We start from the raw sequence: 22,272 nt of genomic DNA, 5'->3' as shown, positions 1-22,272 counted from the left end.
AGGCTTACCCACTGACATTGCTGCCAGCACCACACTGCCCTTACCTGAAGCACCCTGACACCCACAAGGACAGGTTACTGAGGATTTGGTACCTGGGATATGATTTCTACTGAGTTTCCAGATACGTAATGAATGCTAAATAAGAGCTTGGGCACAGAAAGCTGGAAAACCCATCACCTCCCCAATAATCCTAAATCTGATGAGTCCCTACCTCATCATGCCTCATTCCCACAGTGCTACACCAGCTAGAAACCGTGGCTTTCCAAGTTCCCCTCAGAGCTGGTAAATTCCTCTCCTGCCTCTTTCCTTTCCTGCCCTTGTCCAGCTCTCCCCGAAACATCAAGGAGACAGAATCATTGTACCAGCTCTTGATTTTGGGAGACAGCGAGTGATGGCCCCAAAGCTATCACTCAAAATGAAGAGCACAGTGCAGGAGAGCAGGGGAGATGGAGTCAGGCTAAATAAGGGACCTCTCCTGGCACAGGCTGCCCCCCAGCAGTGGCTGCCCCCTCTTAGTGCTCTGGAAGCAGGAGGGATAGATCAGTGCTGCTGAATGTCCCCATGAAAGTGAGCAGAAATCAATGATGTGCCATTTGAGCCCTTGAGATAATCCTACCTAATCAAACAGACCCAGAGAAAACAGCGTCTTACTGGCTATAAAACACCAGAGGCTTATTCCCCTCATAAATACTGAGCTGACACCCCTACTGCTATAGCCCCTTTGGCTTCTCCTTCCTCCTCTCCCATCCTTCCACTTGAACGCTTGGCTGCTGACAGCTCCTAATAACTTGGACTCCGATGTGGTCCCTGACTGCCTAATCAGGGTTACATTAATGAAGTGGTTATCTCATCCAGCCTGACCCCAAAACATCCTCTGCAGAGCAGTGCCCGTGCCCAGCACACCAGGGAAACAGGTACTTTCAGCAGCAGCCCACGGCTGGTGGGTCCAACTCTGCAGCAAGAAGCAAACCCTAGGCAGCCTGAGGGAAATCTTGGCTCTGCTCAAGCCCACAGCAGAGCTCCTTTCAGAACAGAGATGCTGATGTCTCACTCTCATTTCAACCTTCATGGTTGTAGCAGTGGCCCATGTCCCATCCCTACCCCTTCTCCCAGCCAACTTTCCCAGAGCTATCAGGAATTACCCAGGCACACAACCACAGCAATGAAATCTTCTCACACCCTCTAGTTCAGGGTGAGGACAAAGCACACCTGAGCCTTGTGAACATGATCAGCATCAGGAGGAGCTTTAGCTGGACCCCTCCTACAACAGAGTATTTGGCACTTTTCCTCTGATATCAGGGCAGTGCCAATTTTTGCCTTAGAACTGTGGGCTAAGAAACTCCTAGCAAGCCCTGAATGCTTGGCTGGAGACCCCAAGGAGACCTGCACGTGTCACAGTGATACGAAGTTCTGACAGGGGGCATGGTGTGACACTTCCCTGTCTGCTGCCACCCAATGCCACTGAGGTCACGTGCCACCAGCTGCAACACAGGTGATGCAAATCATAGGGAGCTGCTGAGTTCCAGGACATTTCTGCAGCCGAGCTCACCGAGGTGACATGTGCTAGAGCTGAAGGAAACACTGATCCTCCCCAGAGACACAGCAGCCCAGGTGATGAGGGCCAGCTCAGGAGCTGCCTGAAATCAATCCTTCCTCTCTTTTGCCTAAGGAGAGGACTGTTCCCATAAGAACTCCTCAGGAATGTTATCCTGCCTGCAACAGCCCTCCTGTAGGGTTTAGTCTTGCTCCTTGGCTTCACTAGTTTTGGCTTCCAAATTTTCAGGAGCCTCCCAGTGTGCCCAGTCTTTCCCCATGAGGAAAGCTCTCCAGACTAAGGAGAAATCCATCTACTCCCCAGAAAAGCAGGACAGAGCATACAGCTGGGAGAGGTTTGGGAGAGGTTTCCCCACTTCCCGCAGGGTGATGGAGTTTACCACTGCCCCCCTAGCTCTGCCAGCCTCCCTGGCACCCCTTGTGCCTCGGGGTGATGCAACAGAGACCTTTCTCCCTCTCTTCCCTCCCCTCAAACACAGCAAGGAGGGTGGGAATAGCAAAGCCAAGGGGAAAAACAAAACAACAAAGCACCGTATAATCTGTATATTTCACCATTTGGCAGAGGGGATTTTTTAATCATTTAATAGTTTTAATCCTTTATCAGACGCTCATCTAAGAGGATTTTGCTGCACATACAAGATTTGGTACAAATTCATTTGCGGTAAATATACTCATTTAGCAATTTTATTTCCTGCCTGGGCACTGAGGGAGGTAAGTTGGCTGCTACTTGACAAAGGTGGCAAGACCTTGCTGGAACTCCTCTGTGATGTATTTTTCCTGATTTTTGCAAGCCAGCATCTCAGCTCCTGGAGAAAAATGACATTGGGCATCCTCACAGCTCAATGTCCCCGCAGACGGGGGGGCACACCTTTGGACAGCACCAGCCCTGCACCCCAGCCACGAGGGCATCTTCTCCCAGAGGTGTGCAAACACCCACCCTGCCCTACTAACTCCACACTACTGGAGGCTTGCTGGCAGTTTCCACACCAGCAACTAAAGGGGGACACAGCACTGCCTCACCACCATCCACACCAGAGCAGACATGTCCCAGGGCTCCCCAGGGCATTTTGGCAGAGACAGCCCAGGTGAGGTTAATTTCCTCTGGGGAGAAGAGGTCAGCCACAAGGATATGAACCATGCCATGCCCCTTGTCTTCCGAGCCAGAGAATGGGGACAAGCTTTTATACTTTTTAGAAAAGCTAAAATGCTGATGAAAGCCCCTAGGTTTGAGGCAGCAAACAGACTGGCAGAGCAGGCTGCTGCAGCTCTAGAGAGAGGGTGCAACCCAGGGGAGATGGGTTTTGTTCACTCCTGCTGCATCACAGGCCCAGCCACATCCTCTTGTGCCCCATGGCTGACGGTCCATCAAGGCCAGCCCAGGAGAGCCCTGCTCACATTGGGTGACTGCAGTATGGTGTGAAGGACAGCAAGGGACACCTGAGAGCACAGCTGAGGCACAGCTGCCCCCCACAAAGTCCCTCTACGCAGCTGAAATCTCCAATTCTCAAGGTACTTTGGGGAGAGGAAACAGGAATGAAAACTACAATGAATTTACACCTGAGGCTCTGTTAATTTAAAAGTGACCAGGAGATACCATCTATATTATAAGAGTGATGTGCTCTGTATGCATGCAAGGCAACTGCTGAGGCACAGCAAAGGTTTTCCAACTGGAACACAATTCATAGGACATAACGATACTTCTTTAGATGGCTTAAAGCTACAACAGAGCCTGCTGCAGGGCTGATCATTTCTCATGTTTTTGTGCGCTTCAGTTTCTTTATGTATTTGCTTTTGGCTAAATACTTAGAAATACCCTGTAGGAACTGAAGCTGGATCTCCCAAATGCCAGCTCTGTGATTAACCTGTGGGTTGTTCCACTGCCAGCCTCTCTCCTCTCATCTCACAACCTCTGATCTTCATCTAGAGAATGGAATAAAACGTTTCCGCTTCCCCACAGCTGTCAGGGAATGCACAAATCCCTCTTACCTCTCTTTAAGGCCAGTACAAAGGCCCTATTTAAAAGAAAAGGGCACACCATATTTTCCTGACACTTCATACCCTCTTAGGGCAAAACCCAAGAGCCACATTTTTGTGTTCACAGAGCAGGGAAGTGCACAAGCAGCATCAGTGTCAGCACAACGCTGGTTTTTCTGTGTTGTAACACCTCGGCCAGACAAGGGGGAAGAGACAGAGGGTGAAGGGGTTGGAGCGGCCAGCAAACCCAGTCATGCTGGTGCATGGCTTTTGGATAGAAGTTTTGATTAAAACATAGGAGTGATCATGGCTGGATTTACACCAGAAACATCCAGCCAGCAAGCTACCTTCCTTTCCCTGGGACACCACTGATGCAATCCCAGATGCACGGTCAGTTTTTTAGACAAACAAGCTTTTTGGCTCCCCAACTTGTAACTCCCACTGTAAGCACGGTGGGGCAGAGAGCATACCTCCCTGGGCAAGCAGAGCACACCACACCTGCTGCAACCAGGCATAAATTCTATTGCAGCATAAATAAGTCAGAAAAATATTGTGCCCAGTCCAGGCCATGGTTAATTCAAACAAGCCCACCAGTCTGACAGCTTGGTTTGAATGCTCTGGTGCTTGAAATGCAAAATACAACATAGCCCATTAACCCGTGTCTGCAGAGAATTATATCTTATTTTTTGTAGTTTATTCAACAAATCCAATAGACTGATCCTATCCTATTCCCTCTGCCTTTAAGACAATCCAAGAATCTATTTACTTTCCTCTTTCCACATGGATGGCAGCAGTGATAGGTGCTTTGGGAGAGAGAGTGCCCACTAACATTTATTTATGGTCCAGCAGCGGCTGCAGCACGCAAGCACTGCTTGTGTGCACAGTGAGATACACTCCCTGCCCCACATCCTTACAGTTTGTAACACCTCCTAAACCTTCATTTCTTGGGACAAGAGCCTAAGAAAAGACTTCCTGGTGTAAACTGCCTTTGGCACCTCTCCAGGGTACCTTGTGCTAGCCCCTTCCACAGCCCAGGCACCAATCCAGGCTGGTGCAATCCAAGTTTGGTAATTCCCCATTTTAGATGATGAATCTAAGGCACGAGAAGGTCAAGGGTCAGGCCTGACAAGCAAAACAGGTCTCTAGTCTTTAGAGTATATTTTCTGATAGCAGAACATGGCTAACTACATTTTGGGTCTCAAGACCTACGTCTGGCAGCATCCAGGAATTCATTCAGGATCACAACCAAGACAATGTTCTGCTCTTTCACAAACACAAGTGTTGAACTGCTCAAAGGGCCAAATAGCCCTCAGCTACTGGGATCACCTAAATCCATGACCAGATCAAAATTCAGGAAACAGCTGCTGCTTGGTACAAAAGACAGCGCAAGCCCCAGCCTGCTGGGATGCAGCCTTGCTCATATTTTTGCAGGTCTGGAAGAATGATTCAAAAATCTGCAGTTTAGCACTTTTAGCTCCCTGCATAGATATATCTGATACATTCAGGTACCACTGTGTATGTGCCACCTCCAGGGAATTTATTTTCCCCTCTTTGCCAAGATAAACAGCATACCAAGCATGAAGGGGGTGGGGGGAGGAGACAAGGCTGATTTAAGCGATTTCACTTTGCGATTTTCTGTGTTCTTTTTAAGTCGCTTATCCATTTCAGTGCTCAATATTCGGCTCTTTCCCTAATTAGAAAATCGCTAATCTGCTCTGAAAAATGTAAAAGTGAGTCTTGCTTACGTGCATTGCTTGGAATATGCAAGTGTGTTGGGTTTTGTGTTGCTTCCAAGCTTGTTTTAAAAGGCTTCTGGTGTCTCCAGCTGGCATCACTTGCTCCCGTTGATCCCTCCCCCAGTCCATGCTCAACCCCTGTGTGCAGAGCAGTGCTATGCATACCTAGTGCCTCCAAGAAATTATTCCTGCTCTATTCCCAGTACGCACATTAAAACTTTGGCACCCCTATAAATAACATCTTTGACCCTTTCTTTGCCTGGGGAACACCTCTCAGCCAGAACAGGACAAACTTTTCACACCACCTCCCAAACACCAGCAGCCCTGAAACCCTGGGAGAGGACAAGGGAGAGCTCTGAAGGTGGAAGCTCGAGAAAAGTGTATTTTCAAATCAGACCAGAGGATTGCTTCAAGGTTCAAGAGCAGCACTGAATTAGCCTGTTATAGCCACAAGACTCTACCGGGGAGCAGAGAGAGTAGGGCTTCTCTACACAGGACACAATGCAGGAGCCATGGGTGACCACAGGGCAGCCCTCACCAACCCAGTACAGTCCCACCAAGTCTGAGCAGACCCAGCAAACAGCCCTAGGCAAGCTGAGGTGACAAGTCAAACTCCACCCACAGAGCTCAGGCAGGAACAAGAAAGAGGCAGAGACAGGTTACCTGCAGCATAGATCCAAAGTCCAGTCAGAGACAGGACTAGACACCAGACTACCTGCCCTGTCACTGCGAGGCTCATCCAGGAGAGAAGGCAGCAGCAAGGAACTCCAACATGGATCTGGAGTGCACCCATGGAGCCAGCAGCAGGGACAACGCTGGGGACAGCTCCAGCAAGCACAGGAAGGTATGAGGAGCTGAGCTCCAATGAAGCTCCTCAGCCTGAGGAGCTGAGCATGGGTCCCAGGTGAAGCTGGTTAAGTTCATGAGGCTCATTAACACACTGGGGCTCTCCTGGCTGGTCAACACCCACCACCTTCCCACCTTGTGCTGCTGTGGAGATCCCAGCCTGGCTAAGAGCAGCAGAGGCAGGCACAGCTGGATTATTCAGCCTCGTGTAGGATGGACAGCAGACCAGACAGAGCAGTTCCCAGCTCAGCAGTGCTCTGTGCATCAGGAATTCAACACCTGCTTCGAGGTATAAATCCAACTGTCCTGAAGGGCAGCAGCTGGTGGCCTTAGACAGCAGTGTCTAGCCTGGGTGATTCATCACTACCCTTTTGTGGAAAAAATCCCATTAAGCAGACACCAGCATAAGACCAAAGGGTGAGGAGTTGGTCCTGAACAGCTCACCCCAAGAAGGCAGTGCAGAGATCAGGCTCCTCTGCAACAGGTGAGTGCACCTGCAGAACATGCCTGCTCCCCAGGAACATGCCTGGTCCTGGGCAGAGCTGCTTGCACCCCATCAGAGCACACAACCTTTACATAAATCCCAGCATTGCTCAGCCAGCAGTTGACATTGTACTAAGAAAGAAATAACCCACCCACACACTGCATAACCAGCACTCAGGGGAGGAAAGAAATCAGGAGCAGCTGGCCTGCAGTGCTCTAAGCCTCACCTCTAACAAGGCACCCATCACCTTAGAGGAACACTCCAGAAACCTCCTGGCTAGCTGTGTACTATGAATAGTACCTGTTTAAGCACCACTCCATCTTTACCCTAGACAAGAAGGATCTCTTGCCTAGATATCTACATAGCACAGAAGTGAGATTAAAAACAGGCAGCGTCCTGGCCAGGACTGCCTGTTCTGTGGCCTCTGCACCTCTCTACCAAGTGTTATGGCTGTGGCCTGTCACACTTGGCTAGCTGCACATTAAGCTGAGCAAGTACTTGTGCTGCTGCAGCATCCTGCTGTGAGCTGCAGCTCTCACACTGCACATTTCAGGTTTTGAAAATCAGCTTCTCAGTGCTCTTGTACCTAAACTTTGCCCCACGCTGGAAGAGCCATCCTGGTGTCCTCATTCCTCCTTTCTCCATTTTCTTGCTGATTTGGGAAGAGCCGTGTCCCTGGCTGTGACGTGCCCATTGCTCCCTCTCTACAGGTGCCTGTGAGAGCCAGGCCGCGTGCCCGGCGCACCCAGCGGCTCGTGGCAGGCACATCCCTGTCCTACAGGAGCACAGCCAGAGCAGGAGGAAGAAACTGTGCAGCTATAACCAGCAACAGTGCAGCTGAAGAACTTGGAGCCCTCATATTACACCATTTTCCAGGGGTGCTGTTTGCTCACAAGCTTTTCCCAAGCAAGCACTTTGCTAGGAAGAGTAGTACAACTTAAATAGTAATTAGTCACCCATCCTGCCCTTGTTCCCAAAGGACCTCCAGGAACATTTTGGGGAAAGACTGTGAAAATCAGTCCAAGGCTGACATACATGCAACATTGCATTGCAGTGGCAAGGACAGTTTTCCACGAATCCTCTCCTGCCCAGATTGCTCACAGGAGAGGAAGGGTACACAGCTGCTATCATAAAGCTTTCCAGCCAAACTGCCCCGCTTCATTATAGTTTGTCACCTGCTCAGGGAAATCACTTGTCACAAAAATTTTCTTTTCCACTTAATGACTTCAAACTCAATTTGGGGATTGGCTCAGCAGACTGCAGCTGAGGTACCTTTCAAACAGAGTGTGCACCTTCCCTGGGTATGAGCCAATGCTGGAGGGACAGCAGTCGTATCTTCCATTCGGGATGCAGATCTGTCATAAGCTTGGGGTAATTAAAGGCCTGACTCAGCAAAGCACGACAACCCACTGATTGTAAGCCCACACTTAGTGCTTAATAAGGATGAAATCTGTTAAACTGGGGCTGATGAGACCCTGACCTAAACAAGGGCTAGGTGAGGAATTGGGGATCATGACAAGGGATCTGTAGAGCAAAGGAGTTAAAGAGGCAGAGGCCCCTCTGCATGGCCAGATTCAAGAGCATTTATACATTGAAGTGTGGTGCCAGGATCAGCCCTGAAATGCAGAGTTTACTCAGCAGTAAGCAAAGGGAGCTGTTTGTCACAGGCTGGTACTCTAAACTGCTCAGCACCTCCTCGCTGATGAAGTACACACAGAGCTTGTGTTGCCACCATGTACTGAGGTTGGTACAAGACAGCAGCAGTGGGCAAGGCAGGCCAACGCTCCTGGTCACTGCAACTACATAAATAATGCAAATACTGCACTCCAGAAAAGTCACAAATAAAAAAATAGATTATGCCATGAGGGAAGCCAGAAAGATAGAGGCTCTCATAAGTTAAGTGTCGTTCCTACAGTCACCAAGCAAGTTTCAGAGCCAAAACTAGAAGTTGGTGCACCCAGTGCCCTTCTCTGCACCCCAAACTGTCTTTTCAGCATTTTATGCTATAGCGACAAAGTTTCCCTACCACAGATCTAGTCTAAAATTATTCCTGCTTACTGGAATTGCAAAAAAGGATTAGCAGCAACTATCTTGGTTGACCTAGAATAATCTGTTAAAATTCTGCACGTGAATGTTGTTAAATGCAAGCATAAGGTAAGTGAATGCCGTGCCCCACATTCTCAGTGAAATTAATAGGCCCCGTGTTATGATGGAGCAGACACAAAATCATTGCTACAATGAAGCAAGGCCATGATTTATTTATCTAGTGTGCACTGCTCCTAAGTAGCTGCACACAGTGTATTAGGTAAACTTAAACATATATCTTGTTACTTTAGCAGCCCAATGACAGCAATCACACCTCTTCTAAAAGCAGAATAAATTGAATAGGAAACCAATGAATCAGCTTAAGAATCTCCTCAGCAAGGCACTTCCTCCCTTGCTGCTGGGACAGCTACCCAGTCCCATCCCTACAGGCCCTGGGCAGGATGGATGGAGCACAGGACTGCTCCCGAAATCCGCACTCAGCTCCAGGTAGCAGGCTGGGGTCAGCCCCCTGCTCCATTTGGCTCAGCATCCAGCAGACTGAGTGTGTTCTCAGGAGAGAGCAGTTCAAATTAGCACATTAGCAGAACTGCCAAGAATTGAAAGCCCAGTGCAACCAGCTAAACACTTGAGATTTGCTCCACTGGCTGCTGGAGTAAACCCTGCTCGAGGCAGAGATAACAACATGCTCTCTCAGTGACACACACCCTCCCTACAGCCAGCAAGCCTGCCCCACACCAGCACCAACACAAACACAAAGGCAGAGCTATGCAAAAGCATCAGCTCAGCTCCTAAAAGCAGACCCATCCTGCAAACAAGCTAAAAATGGTGCTGCATTAATGGACAATGCACCAAATCCTGCTGCAGGGTTTGCTGGGGCTCAGTGAACCCATCCCTTTGCATGCACAGAGCATCCCACAGCACTGCCTCACCCCTCTTACCCAGCCTCAGAGGGGTTCTCACCCATTCATCCTCATCATCATCTCCATCCCTGCCCAGAAACCCAGTGAAGATTTAAGAAAAAAGAGAACTTTAAAACATTTCACCATCAAGAGTTAAAAATACTTTCTTCAGCCAACTGCAAGGCAAGCAGAGGGGACAGTGTTTACTGCAATGTATGGCTGCAAATTGAGATTCCTGTTTTAGAGGAAGATCTGGTGCTCTGGTGGTTTCAATACGTTCTTTAAAGCCCTGTAATAGAGACTTATTTCAGCTCCTCTCTCCGCAAGGAGCCTTTAACTTACTAGCAACCCCACTCCATTAGTTACACAAGCAACCAGTTCCCATCTAATTGGTTTATAAGACAGCAGGTCTTCCTTTTTAATGGCTGATTAATTGCCACACTGCCCAATGCAAGGCTGTGATTCACTTGTCTCTGTAGAGATTTAGCAGGGAAGCCTGAGGCTTCCATGTAAAGGAAGGGATTGACACCTAAAAAAAAGTTGTGATCCAGTCAGAACCAAACTGGTTGGCAGACTCTCCCAGTAACCTTCCCACCACCTCCATCCTGTAAAAGTCAAGGGAAATAAAAATACTCCCATTTTTAAGGCAAAATTCGATGTTCATCAGGGAGATAGGGCTCATTTAGTTTTTAATTTTTCATTTAGCTCCAGGTTAAATTCAGGCAGGGAGCCTGATGTTGAAATGGATTGAACAACTGTTTTAACACAACCCAGCTTTCTTTCCAAAGCTCTTCCATCTCCCATCCACTGCCAAGAAAGGGACCAAAGTGGACAAGAATAGGGAGATTAAACGGAAACAAAAGTCAGAGTCAGCACCAGGCTGGCCTAATGCGGGCACGGCTTTGTTGTCGGCATTTTGCTGTTTGTTGTCTGCAATCCTTTTAAGGTGGCTGCAGCTTGCAGCCAGCATAATCCTGATTTTGTAAGGGTTTGGGGTTTTTTCCTCCCCCTTCCTTTTTTCACATTGCCAGCAATTGATTTCATTTAACATTTTCATTCCTCTGCCCGCTGTAAATAACCACTTGGCAGTTGAATTTCTCAAGTAGAACAGGCAGCGGCTGCTTACTCCCTTCCTGGCAGCTGGGGGGGAATCTGGCAAGCACTAAAGCAAGAAGCTGTTTCAAGTAGCTTTGAAATGTGCAAGAGATTACATGGGTAGCACTTGGAGTGGAAGAAGTCACAATACTGAAAGGCTGAGAACTTATTTTTGAAAAACCTGGTGAACTTGGTGGCTGAGAGACTAAATTCACTAGTGAGGGATGAGTATTTGACTCTCAGTTCATGGCTTTGCACAGCCACTGATGGATGCCAGTGGGGAAGGGGACTGGGCTGCTGCAGCTCATGGTTGCCAGTAATCTGGCAGCACATAACTGCACCTAAACCAGCACACAAGGTACAACCCAAGGAAACAACAACCCAACTTGCCACCTCCTTGTGCTCTGCAAACAGCACTTGCTCACTGCTCACTGCTGTGCACATCAGCAGGCTGAGATACTGCATCACACCAGCCCTGTCTTCCTCCCTGGGGCCCAGCTCTCAGTGTGTTGGTGCTGCATTCCCAAAATGTTCAGCAGGACAAGATACCTCTGACCTTCAAGATATCTGTGCCATGTCCTCTCCCACTGGCTTGGCAACACATGGCCACCCTGCCAGGAAAGCTCAAGACATGAGAGGAAAAGAACCCCTCATTGCCACCCAGTTTATTAGCCATAAATTTCTGTTCTGGTTTATAATCCCAAGAAATCCCTGACCTCGCTGGAGTTGGACAAATTTAGGGCCAGAGCAAACTTCACTCTAAGTCAGCCTTCACAGCAGAGTAATAAAGGAGTCACAGAATCAATGTCAACTGGCAGCAGATGAAATCCCTGGGTTCATCTTAGTCATCCTGGCATACTACCGTGTAACTCCTTTAGGCTTAAAGCATTTTACTTGTATTCTATGTGAGGAGGGAGAGGGAGAGAGATTGTTGCCCCAGAATTGCCAAGCTGCCCCCAAACACATGTGTTCCCAGTACAAGGCTTTGTTGCCATCCAAGCGAGGTTGAGCCATGGAGATCAAGCAAAAGAATGGGTATTTACCACTCTGAATAGCTGCATGCATAGCTAAGTGAGCACAAAGTATTAATAATGATTAATTTGTAAGGGTTGCTTTTTAGCTTTTGTTCAGAAAAAGTCAGCATATTCTGAGCAGAGCTATTAACAATACCAACAAGCAGAGCTCATACCACAGGCTACGTGGCCTAATTCCACCCTGCTTTTCTGATGCTGCAAAAAAGCTGCAGTAGAAGATATCGTCAGCGGCAGGATCCTAGCACACACCGGCCCCCACCCGGCATCTCAGCCCCGAAAAGCTCCTCAGCAAGCGCTGCTCGCTCCTCCCCAGCTCCTGCCCCTCAACCCGTGCTGCGAACCACGGCGAATGTCTTTGAAAATGCCCCCGCTGAACTCGCAGCGGCAGAGCGGAGCAGGGATGACAAAAGCGGAGCTGGCAGCTCTGCAGAGCGCAGCCCAGCAGCAGGTTCACCTCTCCCTTCCCCCGTCCGGCCCAGCACGAGCGGCAGGCCCGGGAGCGGGGCGGCGCAGCCGAGCAGTGCCAGCGGCAGCAGGGGCGGCAGCAGCTGCGGTGGAGCTCGGTGACGCAGCTGGGCTCCGGGCTCCCAAAAAGCTCTCACGGTGGGCACGGGCACACAGCGGTGCGAGCAGAGCCTGTTCAGGACTCCCCCGAGAGGCAGAGTGGGTCTAATCCACAGCTACCCAGCGGGATAAAACGCTTGCTGCCCCTCAGAAAGACCCCTGGGACGCAGGGGTGCGGAAGGCGCTCACAGCCCGTCCTGGCCAGCCCGGCAGGAGCGCTGCCGTCACCGCCCTGCCGCCAGCCACACCTGCGAGCGGCAGGGCGAGCACGGCAAAGGCAGCCGCGATTCACAGCCCAGAGCACGCTGCGCTGCAGGGGAGGACAGGCAGGGCTAATCCCCATCTCACTACTTGCAACGCTAAGTACGTTAGGGGCTGGTTTTCTATTTGTTTATTTTTTTATATATTTATTTTAGCAACTTTGCTTCACCTCTTCCTTCTCCCCAGCAGACAAACAGTGGAGTAGAGCAAGCATGGATAATTCTCATCCCATTTTATTTTATTTCTCTATGGCGTCTCTCTGTTTGCTTTTGAGAGGAGGGGGTTGTTGAAGCATGTGTATTGCTTTGCAATTACAAATTAGCTTTTTAAATGAAGTGTGCTGCAAGAGGCCTGATATGCCATGTGTGAGTATGCTACTCAGCCTCTGATGAGAAACAAAAGTGGAAAAAAACCCACCCTACAAATATCTGCCATGGTGCCACTCACAGAGCCTGGTCTGAGCAGGGAGCTCTGCACAAGTGCAGGGCGAGGAACAGCCACAGTCACAGGCTCCTCCCAGGGTTTGATCCCAGAGACAGCAGAAAGATTTTTTCACAGAGTAAATGGAAGCACTTGACAGCAGGAACCAGGTCAAAGCACAGCTCTGCTCAGGCTTCAGGGAGGCTCTGAGCAGAGGGGAGGAGACAAGAAAAAGGCATCCTCCATTTCCCATCGAGGGGGTTCAGCTTTCTCCAGACCTCCAAATGCACAGCCTGCCGTGCCAACAGCACTCTCTGTGCAGGGGACCTCTGGAAGAGCTGAATTTTACATGCACCAGAGTACACAGTTTGGATACTCTAGCAACCTGACATGTCCCATCTCTCTTCCATGAAAATCCTCAAAGGCTGTGGCAGTAAAGCCAGGTCCTGCGCACTCTTCCCGAGGGCTTTGGCACTGTAGGTCATCACCACACTGAGAAGTTGTTGGCCTGCTCTGGATCTGACACCCTTAGGCAGCTGCTGATGGGAAACATACCTCCAAGAGCAGTCCTGGAAAGGCAATATGCTTTCAGCCCAATATGCTTTCAGCCTGCCCACAGATTTAGGGAACCAGTAATTGCCTGCAGAAGCCTGGAACCACCTCTTTCCCAATGTCTGTTATTAGCAACAGACAGTGTTATTGGTCGAGTGAGCACCTTGTTGTTGACATACGTTCAACTGCAGATGTGCCTTAGCCATGTCCCAACCTCTCTTCTTCCATCACCTGCAATTTTTGCAGCAGCTGATCAAATGAGCATACGCAGAGTGAGCACTCAGCAAACGTTATCAGATATTCAACACAAAAGGAAAAGTTGACAAATGATCAAATGCAGTTCTATCTCCAGTCTGCTGCTCACAGACAATTGACAGAACACCAATGGTGACAGTCTCCCTCTAAAATACAAAGGCAGTCAGAGAGCAGCTGTTCAGCAAAACAGCTGCAATAAAAAATAAATACCCCTAACCCCAGCAAAATTAAAAACCCCTTGTACTTTAACTCCAGAGCTCAGAAAACCTCAACCCCCAAAGCCAGTCCTCAGAGCTGGGTAAACACCAAAAGCTTGCTCAGATCCCCTCCATGAACCTTTGGCTACCACTATGGGGTTTCCCTACATCCTTTCAGACACATGTGGGCTTTTATAGTATATTTTGGTTTAGGACATAGGCAAGAATCTACTTGAAGCATCTTAGGAGTGTTTCCAAGCCCTCATTCCCAGATCCTGACCACTCTGCCCTGTCCTTTCCCCTTTCTTTTCACTTGTCTCTGCCCAACTCACCCAACCTTTAAGGAGCCTATTGTATAGCACTAACCTGCCATCCGTGGCCCTGTGCTGCTGATGTGCTCTCCTCCATCCCTCACCTGTGAAGGACTTTGTCTGCTCAGACCAGCAGGAACTGGTATTTTCCACCACACACTCATTTTCTGCCCAGCAGAGCTGAGTGTAATTTTAAAGTCTCTGTCAACCACCCCCTGTCCTTCTTACTACCTCCAAGCCTTTCCTTAGAACTGCTAAATCATAAGCTCATAAATATCTAGACACTGTGATCTGCATTTAAGAAAATAAATCTCATGTTTTATAAAATACTGGCAGAGTTTTTCCCTCTGTTCCTCATTAAGCCTTTTTGGTTCACGCGACATGTCCCCCGTGCAGACTGTAGCAGCAGCAGCGTGCAAGTTCAATGTAGGAAGAATAAAGAGCTACCTCGAGATTCACAGCATATTAAAATTAACAACCACTGCAGTCAAACACTGTATCTCTCTCCAATCTCATTACGAATAGCTTCTAACATAAAACAGGATCCACTTCACAATATTTCATAGAATGATCCATAAGGAAATGCAGAAAAGACAAATATATGTCAGAGTTTGCTTGAGCAAAGACCAAGAACATGGAGGGAAGGAGAGCCATGCACTGCTTTTGTACCCTGAGCTGGCTGCCTCTGCTGACCAGACACTGCTGGGTCACACGGGCAGAGCGTGGGAGCTCAGGTCAGGGCTTTCTACTCTGAATTCAAGAACAAAATAGTGACAAATAAAGGCAAAATAAATGAAGACATTCTAAGCCTGGAGCAAACCAAGCAGGCCACAGGCTCTCATCTTCGCCAGTCATGCAATCGGTGTCCTAGTTCATCCCGGTCATGTGTGGTTAATTGAGCTCCCAAGGGTTTCTTGACCTCATTTCCCAAGACACAACCCATAGCTCTGCCCTTCCTGGGCACCTCACTTCAGTGAGCCCCCAGCAATTCCTCTGCATGTGGAACATGTGCCCGCCACCCCCAGCTTTCCACATTGCACAGCCAGCCACGTTCAGCCCATCAGCCAGAAAGACAACTTTCCATGAACTGCAATAAAAGGCAGAGCCAGGCTGGCTGCAGAGCACAACACCCTGGAGAAAAGCTGCAGACATGGGGGGTACCCCATGTGAGAGACCCCCCATACTGTGCCTACAAGCCGTTCCCTACTGTGCTTTCCTCCCCAACCACCCTTCACCCCAGCAAGTTGCAGTTACCACCTTTTCTTTAAGCACAGGAAGGGTGGTTTCTGCCTCAAAGCACACCCACCTGGCTCATCCCATCCATCCAGGCCAATTGAGTTCGCTAGACATTCAGCAGCCCCATGTTTCTAGGAGAAAAAGTGGTGCTGTCAAGAATTGCAACAAGGGAAATTGCTCTGGTAGAAAAACCTGGCAGCACACATAGCCTGGGAGCCTGCAGAGCCAAGCTGAGAGTAAGAGGGAGATAACTGAGAAACCAGTGAGCTCTGGCAAAAAGCTTTCACCCCCATTTTGCCACTGGGAATCCCTTCCAGCAATAAACCTGTTAGCAAGAGCTCCCTGGGCTTTGTCTCATGGGGGATGGAAATTGGGGGCACAGATACAGGAGGAAACACATGGTACTCAGCTTAATCTATTACCAAAAAGCATTTGCAAATCCAGTCACTAAGGTTAGAGATTTTATCCGTGCAGAACTGGGCTGAGGACACCAGATCCCTGGACAATCCTGTTGCACCTGACCTTTGCAGGCAGATATACCTAGGGAAACAGCCAGACATAATGTTATTTCCCAAAAAATCACCATCCCCTTTAATCCTCAGCAGCCATGTCTCCTCCCTGCAGCCAGTTTCCTTGAGAAATAGACAGCTTAAAATCTCTAGTGCAGCCTCCAGCATCATCAAGTGCTCCACGCACAGAAAGGGCACAGACAGGAGCGGCATTCATCAGGCTGGTAGACACAGCATCATTTCGCTGGGTAGCTGGATGTGGTTGACTTGGATTCGCTCTCTCCCAGGAAATGATTGTGATTGTCAGAGGAGATTGGTATATGATTATTAATAACAACACCACAAGGAAAAATAGAAGGCAATCAGCTGAGCAGGGCCGGGAGAGGAAGTGGGGAGGGTTTGCAGCGCTGGATCTTGCTCAAGGCCCGGCAGGCTGAGAGTACCTTAGTACATGTGTTAGGCAGAAACGCAACTGCATTTTGCTTTTCCAATGAACAAATTCCCCAGATGCCATGCAGAGCAAGTTAATAAACAACAGCAGAAGCAGTGAGGAATAAAGAAGCACAGGCATTAGGGATGGTGTTTGAATAGGTGAATTGCAGAGAGCAAGTTGCAAGGAGCGAAAACTGGAGCAAGGTGTTCAGGAGCTCAGGTGCTAAAGGTGCTTGTTTTTACACCAAAATTGGGCATAAGAGAGCACAAGAAATTGTCAGAAGCTCAACACTAGATTTCAGGGCATCTTCTATTGTTCTGCTCTCTCAGGCACCCAGGCAGAGGACTCTGGGTGACTGCAGCCATCGGGCTCAAAGCCACTTACTCAAAGGCACTCATCGCCTTCTTATCGCCCAAAGGCACAGATAGGTCTCTCCCTGCAGGGGTATCACAGCACTACACCAGCCTGGAACCTCTGCACCTTCCTTTTGCTCCAAAACCATCCCTATCCTGTTTATGGATGCTTCAGATTAAATTACTTGCCAAAATCAGAGAGCTTGCAGCACAAGGAAGCAATGCATGGCATGTGCCAAGTCTCAGCTTGGTTTCACCAAAAAAAATATCCCTCCATGTGCCCTCGTTTCCCAGCTAATCATCCCCACGATGTGTGTGACACCAGCACTGGAATTTCAATTTTATGCTGTATTTGAGAGCACATTTCAATAACAGGAGACAAGAACAAGATAATACAAGTTAAACCCTTGTCCGAACGAATGCCAATTCTCCCCTCTGCTCCTCTTGCAGTGGAGGCATGGTGGCAAGGGAGGAGGAGGAGGAAGAGGAGGAAGAAGAGGAGGAAGAGAAGGAGGAAGGCAGCTCACTCTGTGCTGGCCTCCTCAGGGAAGGGAGGCAGGCTGCCAAGCAGGGGGAGTGCAGGGCTTCAGCCCGTAACTGTGTAAACACTAATGCTGCAAAAGCTAATTTTACAGAGTTCCACTCTGCGGACTCCTCTTTGTCCCAGGATTCCTCAGCCTGAGAGATTAGCAGTTTAGAGATGGAGAAAAAGAAGGTATTTTAAAATTCAGCATAAACTCACTTAGACTCGGTGAGCAAGTCAGTTTGGAAGGGTGGGGATAGGCGCATGAGGGAGGGCACAAATAAATAGGAAATAATTGAGCGACTAGGACGAAGAAAGAGCATATGTGCCACCCTAGAAAGCTCAATATTCGCTTTCATTTTTATTCTCATCTTCATGCTTCTTTGCAGCTTACTTTCTATCCTTTCCAAGCTTTCCCTGATCTCCAAACAATATTCCTGTCTCTGGCTGCCTTTAACTCCCTATCCACCAACCTCCAATCATACTGGCTATTTGCTACTATGCCACAGGCTCTGCAATATTTTTTTTTGAGCCCACAGCTGGGATGAGGCTATCCAGCCTGCAGTAAAAATCCTTGCAGTGAACATGGCATAGAATCACAAAATGGTTTGGGTTGGAAGGGACCTTAAAGATCATCTCATTTCAAGCCCCTTGCTGTGGGCAGGGACACCTTCCACTAGACCAGGTTTCTCAGAGCACCATCCCACCTGGCCTGGAACAATTCCAGGGATGGGGCATCCAGAACTTCTCTAGGAAGCCTGTACCAACGCCTCACCACTGTCACACTAATATTTTTCTAACATTCAATGTAAACCTACTGCCTTTCAGTTTGAAGCCATTTGCCCTTGTCCTGTCACTCCACGCCCTTGTAAACAATCCCTCTCCCTCGTTTTTGCAGGCTTCCTTCAGCTACTGGAAGGCCACAATTAGGTCACACAGAAGCCTGCCCGTCTCCAAGGTGAACAATCCCAGTTCTCTCAGTCTTTCCCCATAGGAGAGGTGCTCCATCCCTCTAATGAACTTGGAGTTGCTCCAAGAGATTTCTGTGTTGGGGACCCTAGAGCTGGTTGCAGTACTGAAATGTCATGCCCTACATGAACATCCAATCCCCACCAACAACCACAGCAGTACCCGCTTGGACCTCACAGACATTCTGTCCTCACATTTCCATCTCCAGTGTATTTATCCTTGTAACACCTTGGAGAGGGATGGAGGAAACTGCTGTGGAGGCAACATCACAAATTAAACCCCACAGCTTCCCAAGAGAAGCTACAGGTGATGCCCCAGGCCAGAGCTCTCCAGACACAACATCAAAACCTGAGGACTACAGCACACTCAGAGCTTGAATCCTTCTCCCCAGCTGAATCCTCCTCACAGATGAAGAATGGAAACACTGAGAGCAGCTGCCCCCATCCAGCCAGCACAAGAAAGCTGTTCCTGCACACACACACACACACACACACACACACACACACACACATATTTGCAGCAAGGGAAAGACAACAGAGAAATGGCTTCAGCGGGAGTTCATTACACTTGTTTATCTTCATTTTGTCTCTAACAGATGAACAGCGTAATGGCTTTGGCTTTCCTGGATGCCACAAACCCAGAAACATCCTAATGAAAAATAAATGTATTTACAGGGAGACGTCAAAACAGCCCAAGACAAGTCAAAGTAATGTGCCTGTGTTGGGAAAGAGTGCTTTTATTTCATTGCCCCTCCATGGCCTTCGAGCAGATCACGCAGCAGAGAGAGATAAATATTTTAAATAGTGACACTTCAGCAATGCATGGTTGGGCAAGACAGAGAATAATTAGAAAATAAATTACTTTTTTTGCACGGTAATTCCAAATTTTGAATGAACTGGATTACTTGACAGACTCCAGACCTGTTTCAATATCAAGGGTCCTATCCAAAGAGATACGGGGATCTTGGCCTCCAAAATGAAGCCAAAATACAAATAAATGCAGCTTAGAGAAAGTGTTTAAGATCTGCCTGGCAACCTCCATAAATCTAAAAGATAGAAGGCTTCTCCTGGCCTTACACCAACAGTTTGGTCTAAAAATAGGTTAATCTTCCCAAGAGCAAAGGAGCCATCATCAACACAACACTGCCTGCAACACGTAGCCTGCCCCTGCAGGCACACACCGCTGCCCTGGGCAGGCACAGTCACACGGTGCACAAAGGCCACTGAACTCACTAATTAATAGCCAAATTCCCTTCCCTAATCCACCCCGGGGATGTTCACGTGCCAACCTGCTGCACTGAGCAAGGGGAGTTGCTGTGATTACCTGGAACAGTCTCTCCTTGCTTCATTTTTTGGAAGAGCATTTGCATAGATGCAAATGTGTTTTCCCCCCAACCCTAATGAACTACACAAATGTGTGGCTATATAGATTGGGATGAATATGCACACGCATGCTTTACTGTTGTGCTGACAGAGCATATTGCTTATTTGGGGAAAACAGTGAGATTTCGGCTTGTTCAAGTAAAGAGAGTTATATAATCCCTCCTCCCTTGTCCCTTCTCTGTCTGATTTTTGATTCAGTTTGTCAGATTGTTCAATACCTGTCTTATGCAGACACATGGAAATGGTCACTTATAAACTTTGGAAAACCATAGTTAGGATGCTTTTAGAGAAAAACCAATTGTTTAATGACCTGCTAAACCAGATATAAAGCTGGGGCAATTTTTCGCACCAGAGGATTTCGGTTGTAATAAATATATCTTAAGACAGAGCTAAGTGAGAAGAGTAATTACCAATTTAAACAGGAGAAAACCCCTACAAATCCCAGAGAGCTGCCATTAGTCCCCTAAAAAGCATTATAAAGCAGAGCAGGTATATCAGTAATTTTGGATGAAATATTTAAAAGCGACTGTGAAAGAACATGTATGATGGGATGAGGAAATTCAGTGTTTTAACACTAGACTGGACTGCAAAGCTAGCAATATCTGCAACCTGAAATGCACAGTGAAACCATTCAAAATTAAATTGTGTGATAGTTACATAATGTGGGACTGTATTTTTAAATATATTATGTTTTGAAATGTGCTGCTTAACTAGAGTTCTTAAACCTTAATTGTGATTGTTGTATTTTGCTTATACCTATTAAAAGAAGTAAGAATAGGTACTTTCAGTATAAAGTTAACAATAAAATCACCACAATTAATTTTTAAAATCTTAAAAATATCAAATTCTCACATGATTCAATTAATTCTGACAAGAGTAGAGAAATGGTACTAGTTTTTGAATTGAGATTTCTTTTGGTTTTACCTAAGAGCTCCTTAGCCTAACAGAAATATACATCATAATGGGTGTTCTTAATTGTGCAAATTCTGGGTTTAGATGCAACCATTGGCACTGCAATGCTCTGTTCACATTGCACTGATGTGCACACTCAGAAACATCATTCACCTTAGCACAGCTTTCCCCTGAAGAATATCCTTTGTTTTCAAAATTATTAAAAAAAAAAAAAAAAAAAAAAAGTAATGGAGTTGCCCAAGGAAGAATTTGCAATGCAGTATTTGTTAGCACTTTGAAGTTAAGCATCAATCTCAAGCCATTTAAAAACTGCTTTTAAAAGCAAAGCTGCTAACACATAAAAGCTGGAGAAAGTAGCAACAGCATAAAAGCTGAATTTGCAACTGGTTTGTATGACTAGAGCAGCTGAAGTGAACACATGACTCTGGCCTTTAATTTCTTTAATTCAGTCTTTAATTGATTTTATGACTCTGGCAGTGAGCACAGGAACACAGGTCTGTCTGTAGGAGGAGACCAGGGGGACATCAGTCCTGTGGGCTTGACACCTTTGTGTCCCCAGAGCTACCCAGACAGCCCTGCAGCCCCGACCAGGGGCACAGCGGGGCACGGCAGCTCTGCTGGGGAAGGCCTTGGCTATGGGGTGCACAAGGCATCAGTAACCAATGGATTGATACACAGGGAAGAAGGACAGAGATCAAGGACTCCCACCAGCCAGGGATCAGTGGATCACACACAAATCACCTGCACAGGACTTCTAAGGTCACATTAGCCCCCACCTTGCAGGTGATGTGCTGCTAACTTCACTTGGTTGTACCTGAGTAATGAGAAGCAGGAATATTTAATAATTTAACCAAAGGATGACCCAGTTGCCTCAAGTACAACCTGTACCAAGCTTTCAGTTACAGCTATGGAAAATTTGTCTTCATTATCTTGCTATCGTAATTCGAAATACAAAAAAACTAAGACAAATTCCTGAAAGGACTTGATAATTAGTAATAAATCTTCAGATTTGCTTACAGACTTTCGGAAGATTCCTCCACCCATAGTTCTAAGTACTGTGCTATGCTATATTTTCACATTAAAAAGACTGTGGACTTCAATTTTAAATTAAATACTTCTGATTTCCCATAGTTTTGGTGCAAGAGATCATCACCTGTTGTACAAGCTTTGTACCAAGTGGGTGAAGTCAATGCTATACAGCTGGGAACTATAGTGCCACGAAGGCTTTTATTATTTATTATGCATTTATTATTTTTGTAACTCACCACCAGCCTTCAGTTCCCGGAAGTAGAGGCAGAGCACACCAGTAAACACAGTAAAAGAGATGGTGCTACTGACACCCATCAAGAAGTTTGTCTGAGTTGGCAATGTGAGTGTCCTGAGACATGGGAAAGACTGGCAAAAGCTGGTCTGCCTCCTGCTTTAAATGAGTGAGGTATAAATACAGAAGCTTTGGAAAGTTGCCTCAAGTTTGCTGCATTGCAATTGCCATAACAATTGGATTATAATCCTTATTTATCCTCATTGACAAAGTGATTGAGTTTGGTCAGCTGGATCCCTTCCCTTCCTGGGGGACGACAGGTGACAACAGACAGCCCCAGGTCTCCCGGGAAAGCAGCAGAGGTCTGGCACTTGCTGACACCCAGCGATCTCCAGGGCCCTCTCTGGGACAGTTTGGATAATCCTGTCAATCCACCACTTGCTGAGTCCCTCTGACTTGAGAAATT

General features: G+C 47.7%; 1 protein-coding gene across 3 annotated transcripts in view; it reads right to left on the bottom strand.

Moving 5' to 3' along the window:
- The window catches only part of CACNA2D2 (calcium voltage-gated channel auxiliary subunit alpha2delta 2), a 210,598-nt gene that overhangs the window by 148,003 nt on the left and 40,323 nt on the right, over positions 1-22,272 (bottom strand). Inside the window, exon 1 of one of the 3 annotated variants that reach the window (XM_068201631.1) lies at positions 5,928-6,049. The exons of the other annotated variants lie outside the window; for them this stretch is intronic. Coding sequence (XP_068057732.1) covers positions 5,928-5,936 — 9 coding nt within the window. The 5' untranslated portion in view covers positions 5,937-6,049. Of the gene's footprint in view, positions 1-5,927; positions 6,050-22,272 lie in introns of those variants that run through there. 3 annotated transcript variants of the gene reach the window in all.

Source organism: Anomalospiza imberbis, chromosome 11 (genome assembly GCF_031753505.1).
Source record: "Anomalospiza imberbis isolate Cuckoo-Finch-1a 21T00152 chromosome 11, ASM3175350v1, whole genome shotgun sequence".
NCBI classification, from domain to species: domain Eukaryota; kingdom Metazoa; phylum Chordata; class Aves; order Passeriformes; family Viduidae; genus Anomalospiza; species Anomalospiza imberbis.
Note: the sequence above shows the minus strand (reverse complement) of the source record. Positions and strands in the feature narration are given on the sequence as shown.